Raw genomic sequence first — 12348 nt, 5'->3', positions numbered from 1 at the left:
CTCCCCCCGGAGCCACACAGCACCCAGAGACTCGAGAAACACATTTATTATAAACCACTTAAACACTCCAGGGCAGCTACAGCAGGTTTAGAACCTCAACACGGCTCCAGCTCGGCCATACCGGGGAGCGGGAAGGGGGGGGGGGGGAAACGGGGATTACGGGGGGTCCCACGGAGAAAAGAGCACCGGGAGGGGAAACCGGGAGGAGATGGCAGCCGTTACTGGTAGTAGAGCTCCAGGTTCATGCCATCGTGGATCTCATCTGGAAGAGGGAGTTAAGGAGAAGGGGGGAGATGGATGGGGCTGGGATATTCCCCCCCCCAGCTCCCCGTTAACACCGTAAAACACCCGCCCGGAGAAGGATACAGTCGCCCAGCGTGACGTGATCCTTGAAGATGGTGTACCTGCGGGGACGGAAAACACAGCTATCAGGCGGCCGGTACCGTTTCCACGGCCCCGGGATGGGGCGGGGGGGGGCCCCGACGGCCCCTCCGGGGCCGTCGGGGCCCCCCCCCGCCCCATCCCGGGGCAAAGGCTGCTTCAACCCCCCCCCACTCACCACTTCTTGAGCACGATTTTGTCCCAACGGGTCCCGGTTTGCGCCGCGATCAACTTCTTCAGGTCGCGGATGGAATCCTCCGTGCTGGCGGGGCCGTTAAGGAAAACGGGAAGGGGGGGGGGGCGGGGGGGAAGACCCGGGAACACCCCCCACCCTCCCTACCCCATCCCCAGTCCCGGTTCTCGGGGATACTTGCATTTCACCCGCACCTTCTTGCCCAGACGATCGTTGCAGACGACTTCGATCATCGTTGCTGAGGGATGGCACGGTACGAGACACCGGGGGTTAACGGGGAGGAGGGAAGAGGCACCGGGAGAGGGAAAGAGGCAACGGGGGGGGGAGTTCGGTAAGGAAGGGGGTTAATTAGGGAGGTCCCGAGCCCCCCCGGTACCCACCGAGCTCTGCGTCACTCCGCCGCAGCCGCTACCGCCTCGCAACCGGAAGCTACCGGGAGCTGGGCCGGAAGCGGAAGTGACGCGCATAAGGCCCGCCGCGAAGCAGCCAAGATGGCGGAGGCGGGGAGCGAGGAGCCGCCGGCGTTGCCCGACTCGGTGTTGTTGCGGGTCCTGGCGTTGCTGCCGCTGCGGGACCGGTTGCGGATGGCCAGGTGGGACCGCCCCGAGCGGCACCGGCCGCCTCCCGCCTCCCCGCCCGGGCCCCGGCGCTGATCGCCTCCCGGCTCCCCGCAGGGTCTGCCGGCGGTGGAAGCGGCTGGCGCTGGACCGGACGGTCTGGAGATATGTGGATCTGAGCCCGCACCGGGTACGGACCGCCCGACCGCCTTCCCGCACCGGGCGGCGGGGGAGGGATTCGCCCCAGCGCGGGCAGGGGCTGAGATGGGGGCGGGGGGGGAGAAGGGAATCACCCCACTGTGGGGAAGGGGCTGAGATGGGGGGGAATCACCCCACTGCAGGGCAGGGGCTGAGATGGGGGGGGGGGGGGGAGTCACCCCACTGTGGGGAAGGGCCTGAGATGGGGGGGGTTCACCCCACTGTGGGGAAGGGCCTGAGATGGGGGGGGGTTCACCCCACTGCGGGTAAGGGCCTGAGATGGGGGGTCACCCCACTGTGGGGAAGGGGCTGAGATGGGGGTTCACCCCACTGCGGGTAAGGGGCTGAGATGGGGGGGTTCACCCCACTGCAGGTAAGGGGCTGAGATTGGTGGGGGATCACCCCACTGCGGGGCAGGGGCTGAGATGGGGGGGGAGGGGGGGGGAGTCACCCCACTGTGGGGAAGGGGCTGAGATGGGGGGGGGAGAATCACCCCACTGTGGGGAAGGGGCTGAGATGGGGGGGTCACCCCACTGTGGAGAAGGGGCTGAGATGGGGGGCGGGGGGGGAGTCACCCCACTGCGGGGCAGGGGCTGAGATGGGGGGGGGAATCACCCCACTGCGGGGCAGGGGCTGAGATGGGGGGGGGGAATCACCCCACTGCGGGCAGGGCCCCCCCCCGCCCACCCCCTGGGAACAGGCCATTTTCTTTCTCACCCCCAGATCACCTCCCGGACCCTGTGGCACGTGGTGCGGTGGCGTCTCTGCGACAGCCTGCGGACGCTGCGGCTGCGGGGCACGCTCCGCTCCGGCGGCAAGCGCCGGCTCCTCTCCCCGGCACTGCTGGCCGCCCTCCGGCAGCGGTGCCCCCAGCTCCGCCGCCTGTGCCTGGCGGAGACGGACCTCCGCCCCATCCCCTACGAGAGCGTGCCCCCTTCCCTCACGGCGCTGGAGCTGAGTTGCTGCGAAATCCCCGCCGCCTGGTTCTGCGGCTCCGCCGCGAGGGCCCTGCCCCAGCTCCGGCACCTCGTTATCCACAACGTCCCTGCCTTTTCCGATCGCCATCTGCTGAACGTCTCCTCCCAGAGCCGCCTGAAGACGCTGAGCCTTTCTAGCGCCTACCGCGTAACGGAGACGGGGATTCAGAGAGCGGCTCCGCATCTGGCGGAGCTGGAGTGCCTGGTGCTGCGCTACTGCGTCATCGGCGACTCCGCCGTGGACTTTATCGGGCGCCACGTGAAACATCTCCGGTTCCTGGAGCTCATCGACGCTGACTCCCTGACGGACGCGGGTCTGGCTTGTTTAGCAGCCCTGCAGCGCCTGGAGACGCTGTGCCTCGACTTCCGCGATAACGTTTCCCCCGGCGCCGTTATTGCTTTGTGCCAAGCGCTGCCCCAGCTGAGGAACCTCAAATTAGGCAGGGCTTGCTTTAAAGACGAAGTATTCGATAAAATTCAGGCCAGTTTGCCCCACTGTAGTTTTTCACATACTCCTTGACACGCAGCCTGAAGCAGCGGGGCGTTTGTCGTTCGTTACTACGCCTCAAGTGCTGCTTTTCGGGTAAAATCGGTTTTCCCGAGAGCCGTTTTACATATTTTTGGGACAGAATTTTTGTTGGGGGCTAAAACAGCAAGCGTGTCATGTAAAAACTGGTTTGTCGGGAACTTGGTTTTGGTAGGATCTCCCCTTTTCCGTGGATCAGGGGAATAGGAAAGCCGGGGAGCATCCAGCTTTTGGGAACCCCACTGATGAGCTGAGCAAAGGCTGGCTGAGGTTACAAGTTTAACCTCTGCCTGCTCCTCTTCCTCCGCCGCTAAACATCAGGCAGCAGCTTAACGAGCGCAGAATTCACGGAGCAAAGCGAGGCACCCTCCTGCCACTGAAAAAAAAATCTGGCAGCCCAAACCCCAGCTTTCCAGTTAATATTTAACTCCGATTGCTTCACCGCCCTGCACGTACGCTCCAAACTGTGCCGGGCAAGAAATACCTCAGCCGCACGTGCCAGAGCTCAGGCGATCCGCCCCGACAGTGAGCGTTTTCGGTCCAGGATGTCGTCTTGCTTCGACTTTCCTTCAAATTCAGTTCTTCGAGTTACTCTTCAGAAAGGTTTTGGTCGCGGGGCTTCTTGAACGCCTGGTCCCAAGAGTCACACGTCCCATTTGCGCCGCAAAGAGGCTGGCGCGGGCTCTCGGGGGGCTGCCGTTACCTCCGGGTTTTGCTGGGCCGTGCAGCGGGAGCAGCCACGTTTCCTTGTCGCTTTTCCTTGTCCACATTCTCCTCCTCCTCCTCCCCGCAATCTCGTAACGCCGGATAACTGCCACCGAGCGTTGCGACGTTGCTGTTCTTGGCTCGTTGAGCCAGCCGAGGATGCTTTTAAATCGAATATTGTATTTATTAAATAAAACCGCTTTTGATTTACGTTTTCTCACGCTGCAATGTTTTAACTGAACTAATGCCTTTGTTAAAATCAAGAAGTCGGGCAGCTTTCGACACCGAGCAGTGCCCTCGGGTGTTACCGGCAGAAGAGCTGCTGGCCTGGGACGAAGGTACAAGCGGGGACGCGGGGTCAGCACGTCAGCCAGGCTGCGGTGACCCAGCGCTCGGCACAGGAGTCCCTCGGGGAGACCCATCGATTCGTCTCCCGATTTAGTCAACCCTTCAGTCCTAGCAGGGCAGGGAAAAACGGCAGGGAAAAAAAACGTGGAACCCTTACGGCAGGGAAAAAAAAACGTGGAACCCTTACGGCAGGGAAAAAAAAACGTGGAACCCTTACGGCAGGGAAAAAAAAACGTGGAACCACAAAGAGCTCAAACAAACACCCAAGTCCTGGATCCTCTTAACACCCCGATCCCCTCCCCGAGGGCTTCTCCTACGTTGTCCACGTCCTCCCTGCTCCAGACCGAGAGAGATGCGAACCGATGTTTCCCGCAGAACATTAGTTGTTCTTTTTTTTTCCCCCCTCCGCTCCTTGGGAGCTAGGAGAGACAAGAGCATTCTCCCAGGAAGCGCAGCAGAAGGTTTAATGTCTCAGCTGAGCCTTTTTGGGGCTCTGCCTCGAGATCCCCCTGTTTTCACCCCCCACACCCCCTGCCCTCCATTCAGCTTATGCAATAAGCCGGCGGGTTTTAGACAGACCTGGGTGGCAGTGACCTCCCTGTGTGATGAAATCCTCGTCGCTGTGCAGCTCGTTAAGAGCCGGTCTTTGTGCCCTGGCCTCCTTTCTGTTCCTATACACAATCTCAGCGTAGCTTTGGGGCAAATAAACAACGGTAAAATGCCCCGGCTCCGCTTTGGAAAGCATCCCAAGGCTGTTGCCTTAATAACTACCGCTACGTGTTCATCACAGGCCCAGAGATTTACGCTGGAGTAATTAGCGTTATTAAAACTTCAGGCGCTATCCGTCCCAGCACTCTCTGGGCTCGGAGAGCGAAGGTAAAACGGCAAAAAGGGAAAATTAAAACCAGTAAAAATCCGTCAGTCAGTCAAGGCGCAGCTCGATGCGGCGAGAACCTAAATGTTCTCTCAACGTTTGCAGTGGGATGTTTGCGCGCCTGACGGCGCAGCGCTCCAAACGACGTCATTTAATATCCGACGGTCCCAGCTTGCCAGTTTTCTCCGTCATCTCCGCGGAGCGCATAATTGCTAAACGTGGAACAGGACGGAACAGCAATTACAAGTTTATACGGCGCAAAGTGGGCTTTTCGGGTTTGGAAGCGGGAGGGGAGCTGTAAATCTCGGATGACCACGAGCGAATTGTAGGAATAAAGGACGGAAAGGGTCTTCTCGCATCATCAGTTCTGTTTCAGCCCCGGTAGAACAGCAGCTCGCCCTCCTCACGCATCTACGGAGGCTCTTGGAGGGCTGTTCTAGACTTATTGCTTCTGATTCCCCAATTCAGGGCGGGTTCTACTCCGTTTATCTCCACTTCATCTTTTGCCAACCTTTAACTTGAACGGTTCTTCCCCCAACCCCACCTTACGGCCGTCTATACGCACATCATGACATCAAAGCCCGGCTTTTTTAAAAATACGGAGCGAAAGACTTACAGAGAGCCAACTAAACCCTCAGCGACGCCAGGGCGTGCAACAGCTCTCGGAGCCCTAGCAGGGCTGAGAGAAGCAAAAGCCCACAGCCGCCAAAGTGAAAAGAAAACTCCGAGAGGCCCTAAATTTTCTGGATTATCAATTACCGCAGGGAGCCACCCCGAATCAGCAAGCTGCTCCTATGCCTCCGTCACACATAGATTTATACGGCACGTTCATGCAGGTGCTTTATCAGACCCAGAGCCGTTTTATTTTCTTGGGCGAGCGCATCTTGGGGCGCTGCTTGCGCCTTCGGCTTTGCTCTGCAAACCGAAGACCGTTTGCTATTTTCTAGACTTGCTTATTTCCACGCTTGGTGGAAACACCTTCAGAAACTTGAGAATTTGCCCTTTTTTAATCCAAAGGGATGGGCAAGAGTTACAAACAAAAAGCTTGGTTGGGGGGAAAAAAAAACCCCTCCCGACAGATGAATTATTGGAAGTGGACACAATCCAAGCTGCTATCTCGAGAGGACAAACCAATGGGACACAGCCTGAAAAACTCCTGGTTAAATTATAACCTTTGGCGTGGAACATCCCTAGAGGTATCGCAAATTCCAGAGATCCTGGTGAAAAAGCTTCTGCTTACTTGGTCCTAAGCTGCATCCCAGCCAGAGCTTACCGGGATGGACGAGGAACATCTTCACGACGACCTGCACGTTTTTAAAGGTAAAACTCGGCCACGCCAGCCCTTCGACCCACCACCTCGAGGAGACGGGCAGGAGGAAAGAGCGTGACGAGACCGGATCTTGTAGCATGGTCTTTCTCCGCCAACACGCTTGGTTTCTGAGGGAGAGGAAGGTCCGTGCTCTCCTTCCTCCTCTGCTTAAGCAGCTTGGCTAATCAGCTCTAACGGGGTTGATTGGTTGGGATGGGGAACGCCGCCCTGACGAGCTTGGCCCTGGGGTTGAGGTTCAGGTGGAAGAGGAGGACAAGGGACGTTGCTGCAGCTGTGGGCTGTCAGGGAGAGGAAGGTCTGTCGGTGTTGTGAAGCTGGTGGTGCAACACCTGAGAGGGTTCAGCCTTGCAAGCAGAGTCCTGGAGCAGAGTCAAATTAGGCTTTTCCTGGAGCCTTCCTAAGCCGAGCTCCCCAAACCGAGTGGCCCGGCACCCTTGCAAAGCTCCCGAGGTTGAACCTTGGCACCCATGGGTATTTCCAAGGTTCAGCCCCTCCGAGAAGGGCACCTCGTGCCAGACCACGGACTGTCACCCGGGGAACCGTTTCCCTTTTGGAAAGGGTTACTAGACAGCCAGGAGGGTTTAAAAAGATGTCACAGCCCAAAATACATGGCGTAAACTTATAATTCCTTTTTATTTTGCTTATGTGGTACCTGACATCACCCGCCCTGACCTTCAGCAAGGCCACTCCAGCGCTGGCACAACGCGCTGCGTGCCAGCCGTCTGGTTTGGGGGCTTTCGGCCCCGCAGGTTGGTCTGAACAGGAATTATCATCAACATTTTGGCTTCTGTAGCAAATAGTTAACTATTCCGGGTTATTTATTAACCCCTCTATAAATGGAACCAGAGGAGCTATGAAAAAATCCCAGTGACCCGAGGGGAATATTTTCACATCTCTTTTTTTTTTTTTTTTTTCTTTTAAAGATAGAAACTTCTTCCAGCAGAAGCTGAGATCTTTTTTCACCGTATACTTGCTACTGGCCCTCTCCTTCTTGCTGATCATCACCCTGTTTGCTGTGTCGCTCTCCAGAGGTACTGGGACATCTTTGAATTAATTAATTAGGCAGGCAGGACCAAGAGATACGTGAGGCCTAAATGCACGCTCATGCTCTAGAGGACTCTATAAGTCCTAATTCCGCAGGAGAGGGCGACCAGAGGAGCTCCCAGACTGTCCCATCTAGTGACCGCTGACATCTACGCTACCGTCTATATATAAAATATATTAAAAAAATCTATAAATATATAAAATACTGGCTAATCCAAGCTATAAGCCAGGAGTTTAAGCTTCCTGGGATTTCTTTGCCCCGTAGGCTGCTGGAAAAGCGCATCCCCAGCAGAATAAACAAGCCAGAACAAACCCGTCTTTGGCCTTGCGGGGGTGAGGTGCTTGCAGGCGACCCTCGGCGCTAAGCCGATAACCCAGCATCTCTCCGTCTCTCTCTCTCTAATAGTTTCAGCCGTTTCTTCTAAACTCAACGAGGTACGCCCGAACTGGAAACACAACTTTTCTGACAAGGATTTTCTGTGTAAGTCCTGGCTGCCGCCCAAACCCACAAGTTTTTCTTCCCCTCTGAAATTTCCCTAAATTGTCCCCAAAGTGTTCCTGCTCTGGATTGCTTCGCCAAGGCGGTGCAGGGCATCCGTCCCCGTCGGGGTTTGCTGCTCTGCCAGCGGCAAACACTTTTATATTTTAGGAAAAAACAAATTTTCCCTGTGGTAGAGGCTTTTTTGGGTGCCAGTTGCCGCCTTCGTGGCAAACCAATACACAGCAAGCTTCGGGGCTGTGCCATTGCGTCTCTACCAGTTTGGCACTGGAGCGCTGCTGGGAAAACCCTCTTACTGGGATGAGCCCAGCGAGGACCAGCTCGGCTGCCCGCCATCCCCCTGACTTCCCCCTCCTCCTTCTTTCACCAGTGTTTCCCTGCGGACCCAAATCCAGGGAATGGGAATACTTTGATGGAAAATGTTACTACTTCTCCCTAACCCGAATGAGCTGGTACAAGGCGAAGGCTCAGTGCGAAGAGATGCGCTCGCAGTTGGCTGTCATTAACAGCTACGCCAAGCAGGTAAAGGCCCCAGCTCTAGGCAGGGGTTGCCCAAATTAACGGCTACGCCAAGCAGGTCAAGACCCCGGCTCTAGGGCCCAGGCTTGCCCGAATCCTTCCCGCAGCCCCAGCCTTCTGCAGAGCCCCCCCCGTCCCTCCCTGCTGCCATCCTGCACGCCCCGACCTCGCTGGGCAGCCGAGAGCTGGTGCTTGTTATCCTTTGCATCAGCCAGCAGAGAGCAGGCAGAACCTGCTCTGCCTGCCCGCTGCCTGCATCCAGGGCTTCTCTTGTACGTCTGCGGGATGCTTAGACACGGCACCAGCACCCATCCTGCTCCGCCACGTTGTAAATAAATAGCCAAGTGCAGAATTGGACCTCGCCGGCTCCTCCGTGCTGCGACCGCGGAGCTGAGATTGCCCCGAGCCTGCCGGCTTGAGGAGCCGTTTCCTGGTGCTTTTCCCTCCTGATCCCTCTCCCCGCTGCAGAATTTTGTCATGTTCAGGACCAGGAATGAGCGTTTCTGGATCGGGCTCACGGACCAGAACTCGGAAGGGGAATGGGAATGGATCGACGGGACCGACTATAAAAGCACGTTCACGTGAGTGCCGGCCTGCCCTGCGTTTTCGTGCCCACCACCCCAAAACAGCAGGCAGCTTCCCTGCCCGCACGCCCCCGTTTCAGCCAGCAGACCGGGTTTCTTCACCCTGCCCTGGCATGGGCACTCACACAGCAGCAGAGGCAAGAATTAGCATCTAAAACCAGCTAAAATCAGACAGGTTTAGCTAGTCCCTGCCCTTCTCCCAGCCCTAGGGAAAGCTGCTCCGCTCAGCTGCCTGCCCCCGCCGCCCTCTCTCAGTTTGAGCCTTCTCTGCCCAGGTTTTGGAAGGAGGGAGAGCCCAACAACAGCGAAAACAGGGAAGATTGTGCCCACGTCTGGTTCTCTGGGGAGTGGAACGACGTCTACTGCACCTACGAGTGCTACTACATCTGTGAAAAGCCTCCGCCCAACTGAGTAAAGCCACGCGCGGAGGCAACGGCCGATGCTCTGGCACCGCGAATGTTCCTTTTTCTTCTTAATTTATACTATCCGAGTGCCCGCTCCCCGCTCTTCCTCTCCACCGCGCTGTCCCGAGGAAGAGCGGGGATGGATTTTGATGGTCCTAAGCAATACACGCAGGAATCCGGGTTCTCCGTGGGGAGCTCAGCCTAATAAAGGACAATTATTGCGCTGGTTAACGAAGCTTCTCTGTTTCTCGGCGTGCGTGCGAAGGGGTGAGGGTGAGCTGGGGCTGCAGACGGCCGTCGCGCAGGTCAGCAGCAACGCCGGGAGCGGGCTGGGGACAAATGGGACGGAAGAGGGGGATTTGCTGCCCGACGCAGCACCCCGGGAGCGGGACGGGGGCATTTCCCGCGGTAGCATCAGGGAGGGGAGGCTTGGATGGACTCGGTGTCCAAAGGATTTGGCGTCTCCGCCGCCAGCCTTGCGGCTCCTAAAGGGGTTTGGTGCTAAGGATGGGTCTGCGTCGCTAAGAGCAGCCCCTCTGCCTGCTGGCGCCTGCCCGCAGTCGGGGCTGCCTGTACCCGCTGCTCCCGGCTCGAGTCCCTGCCACCGAGCAGAGGATCTGAGCCAAGCAGCCGTGGGAGACCAGCAAACACAGTTTCAGAGGTGGAAATGAGGTTTGGGTTTTCCTACTGAAGGGAAAAAAACCCCCAAACCCGTCATTTTCATAACTTTCCCTTTTTTGTTGTTGTTCTTTCAAGGTGGACTCCACGCGACAAAGTTGCCCGGTATTTGTTCGTTCTAATACGAAACTCCAGCATGGTTCAGCGCTGCGTCAGGTCACCGGTCACCGACGGGGTCCTTGGGCCAGCGGCGGGGGCTCCAGGACCCCGCAGGGATGGGGCACCCTCCCCCATTTTCCATCCTTCCCCCCCCAAAAAAACCCCTCCCTTTGGGCCAGGCTGGGAAACCTGGAGCTCGCCCGCTGGGTTCGGGCAGGAGTGGGCCCCCCCCGGCCGGCCCCCGTGCCGCGAGGCGCTGATGGCACCCTGGTGCTGCAGAGGGTCGGCGGGGGCGTGCACGTGGGGGTGCGCGCCGCGAGGTGCGCGTGATGCGTGCGGGTGTGCGTGCGCTGCAGGGAGCGGGTGTGCGCACGCGGGTGTGTGCACTGCAGGGGGTGTGTGTGCACTGCAGGGTGTGTGTGCATGGGTGTGTGTGTGCATGGGTGTGTGTGTGCATGGGTGTGTGTGCACTGCAGGGTGTGTGTGTGCATGGGTGTGTGTGTGCATGGGAGTGTGTGCACTGCAAGGTGTGTGTGTGCATGGGTGTGTGTGCACTGCAGGGGGTGTGTGTGCACTGCAGGGTGTGTGTGTGCAGTGCAAGGTGTGTGTGTGCATGGGTGTGTGTGTGCATGGGAGTGTGCGCACTGCAAGGTGTGTGTGTGCACTGCAGGGGGTGTGTGCACACTGCAAGGTGTGTGTGTGCATGGGTGTGTGTGCACTGCAGGGTGTGTGTGTGCACTGCAGGGTGTGTGTGTGCATGGGTGTGTGTGCACTGCAGGGTGTGTGTGTGCACTGCAGGGTGTGTGTGTGCATGGGTGTGTGTGCACACTGCAGGGTGTGTGTGCATGGGAGGGTGTGTGCATGGGTGTGTGCGCACTGCAGGGTGTGTGTGTGCACTGCAAGGTGTGTGTGTGTGCATGGGAGCGTGTGTGCATGGGTGTGTGTGTGCATGAGTGTGTGTGCACTGCAGGGTGTGTGTGCACTGCAGGGTGTGTGTGTGCACACTGCAAGGTGCGTGTGTGCATGGGTGTGTGTGCATGGGTGTGTGTGCACTGCAGGGTACGCATGTGCTCACGGGTGTGTGTGCACACTTCAAGGTGCGTGTGTGCACTGCAGGGAGCAGGTGTGCACGCACGTGTCTGTGCTCTGCAAGGTGTGTGTGTGTGTGCACACGGGTGTGCACGCACCCTGCAAGGTGTGTGTGTGCGCCCTGCAAGGTGTGCGTGTGCACACGGGTGTCCGTGCACACTTCAGGGTGTGCGTGTGCACACGGGTGTCCGTGCACACTGCAGGGTGTCTGCGTGCACCGCAGGGAGCGAGTGTGCTCACATGTGTGTGTGCACTACAAAGTGTGTGCATGCACACGGGTGTCCGTGCACACTGCAGGCTGTGCGTGCGTCCTGCAAGGCGCGTGTGCGTGCACACGGGTGGGTGTGCACGCTGCAGGCTGTGCGTGTGATGCACGGGAGCGTGTGCGCGCTGCGGGGAGTGGGTGTGCGCACGGGTGGGTGCGCACCCTGCAAGGTGGGCGTGCGATGTGCGTGGGCGTGCGTGTCCTGTGGGGAGTAGGTCTGCCCACGCGTGTGTGTGCGCTGCAGGGAGCGGGTGTGCCCACGCGTGTGCGTGCACACTGCAGGGTGCGTGTGTGGGCGCTGCAGGGAGCGGGTGGCAGCCGCTCTCCGTCGCCCGGTACCGGGGGTGCCCGGCCGTGCCCCCCCACCCGAGGGCAGCTCGGGGCCGGGACCCGGACCCGGGGGGGGGGCAGCACCCATCGCACCCGCCCCCCGGGACACCCACCCGGCCGCAGCCCCGAGGCCCTGCCCGGTGTCCGGTGCCCGGGGCCCGGGGCCCGGTGCCCGGGGCCGCCCCGCAGCTCCGGCCGCGCCGCTCGGTCCCGGGTCGCAGCGGCAGCCCCCGTCCCCGTTCCCCCCCGGTTCCCCCCCGGTTCCCCGGACGATGCCCGCGGCGGACTCGCTCGAGGAGCCGCGGGAGGGGCACGGACATCGCCCCGCCGCCCCCCGCCCCGGCCCGGTGCCGCCTCCGCCCCGGTGGGACCGTCCCCGGGGTCGAGCGGGGCCACGGCGGCCCCGACGGCGGGAGGACGCGCCTCCGCCTGCCCTGTCGGCGACGCGACTGTCGTGACAGAGCCCGGCAGCCCCGCGGTGAGCGGCGTAGCGGCGGCGGAATAACGAGAGCGGAGGCGCGGAGCCTCCCCTCCTCCCCCCTCCCGCCCCGCGACGGTCCCGACCCCGCGGAGCCTCCCCCGTGCCTGCGACAGCCCCTGTCGTGAGGAGCGCTGCCTCTGTCACGACAGACGCTGCCGGGGGCGCCGTCGGTATCGCCTCTTGGGCGCACCGGGCTCCGCCGGCATCAACCCTCGGGGGGAACGGGGGGGGGGGGGGGTCCGGGTTTGGGGGGGGGTCCCCGCCTTG

At 59.9% G+C, this 12348-nt stretch overlaps 3 protein-coding genes across 3 annotated transcripts; 2 read left to right on the top strand and 1 right to left on the bottom strand.

Moving 5' to 3' along the window:
* Nucleotides 1-31: 31 nt before the first annotated feature.
* UBL5 (ubiquitin like 5) lies at nucleotides 32-1041 on the bottom strand. The gene is made up of 5 exons (XM_075526008.1): nucleotides 955-1041; nucleotides 752-812; nucleotides 560-643; nucleotides 367-404; nucleotides 32-262 (listed from the first exon to the last, which is right to left on the bottom strand). Exons 2-5 carry the CDS (start codon nucleotides 805-807, stop codon nucleotides 219-221), a joined length of 222 nt encoding a protein of 73 aa, XP_075382123.1. The 5' UTR covers nucleotides 808-812; nucleotides 955-1041; the 3' UTR covers nucleotides 32-218.
* On the top strand, nucleotides 992-3748 carry FBXL12 (F-box and leucine rich repeat protein 12). The gene is made up of 3 exons (XM_075525997.1): nucleotides 992-1166; nucleotides 1249-1321; nucleotides 2053-3748. The coding sequence occupies exons 1-3, from the start codon at nucleotides 1066-1068 to the stop codon at nucleotides 2824-2826; spliced, it is 948 nt and encodes a 315-aa protein (XP_075382112.1). The 5' UTR covers nucleotides 992-1065; the 3' UTR covers nucleotides 2827-3748.
* Nucleotides 3749-5857: 2109 nt separating this feature from the next.
* Nucleotides 5858-9170, top strand: LOC142421349 (hepatic lectin-like). The gene is made up of 6 exons (XM_075526010.1): nucleotides 5858-6079; nucleotides 7013-7120; nucleotides 7540-7614; nucleotides 8003-8154; nucleotides 8620-8732; nucleotides 9011-9170. The coding sequence occupies exons 1-6, from the start codon at nucleotides 6037-6039 to the stop codon at nucleotides 9144-9146; spliced, it is 627 nt and encodes a 208-aa protein (XP_075382125.1). The 5' UTR covers nucleotides 5858-6036; the 3' UTR covers nucleotides 9147-9170.
* Nucleotides 9171-12348: the final 3178 nt, after the last annotated feature.

Source organism: Mycteria americana, chromosome 28 (assembly GCF_035582795.1).
Source record: "Mycteria americana isolate JAX WOST 10 ecotype Jacksonville Zoo and Gardens chromosome 28, USCA_MyAme_1.0, whole genome shotgun sequence".
NCBI classification, from domain to species: domain Eukaryota; kingdom Metazoa; phylum Chordata; class Aves; order Ciconiiformes; family Ciconiidae; genus Mycteria; species Mycteria americana.
The sequence above is the reverse complement of the archived record's forward strand: the minus strand, read 5'-3'. Positions and strand labels throughout refer to the sequence as shown.

Bases quoted from the DNA above. Each gene is read 5' to 3' on its own strand.
- UBL5 (XM_075526008.1), bottom strand. From the start codon at position 807: ATGATCGAAGTCGTCTGCAACGATCGTCTGGGCAAGAAGGTGCGGGTG. The intron at 405-559 runs GTGAGTGGGGGG...CCGTCCCCGCAG, and splicing joins AAAATCGTGCTCAAGAAGTG to GTACACCATCTTCAAGGATC. The intron at 263-366 runs GTATCCTTCTCC...TCCCTCTTCCAG, and splicing joins TCACGTCACGCTGGGCGACT to ATGAGATCCACGATGGCATG.
- FBXL12 (XM_075525997.1), top strand. From the start codon at position 1,066: ATGGCGGAGGCGGGGAGCGAGGAGCCGCCGGCGTTGCCCGACTCGGTG. The intron at 1,167-1,248 runs GTGGGACCGCCC...GGCTCCCCGCAG, and splicing joins GACCGGTTGCGGATGGCCAG to GGTCTGCCGGCGGTGGAAGC. The intron at 1,322-2,052 runs GTACGGACCGCC...TCTCACCCCCAG, and splicing joins TGGATCTGAGCCCGCACCGG to ATCACCTCCCGGACCCTGTG.
- LOC142421349 (XM_075526010.1), top strand. From the start codon at position 6,037: ATGGACGAGGAACATCTTCACGACGACCTGCACGTTTTTAAAG. The intron at 7,615-8,002 runs GTAAGTCCTGGC...TTCTTTCACCAG, and splicing joins TTCTGACAAGGATTTTCTGT to TGTTTCCCTGCGGACCCAAA. The intron at 8,733-9,010 runs GTGAGTGCCGGC...TTCTCTGCCCAG, and splicing joins GACTATAAAAGCACGTTCAC to GTTTTGGAAGGAGGGAGAGC.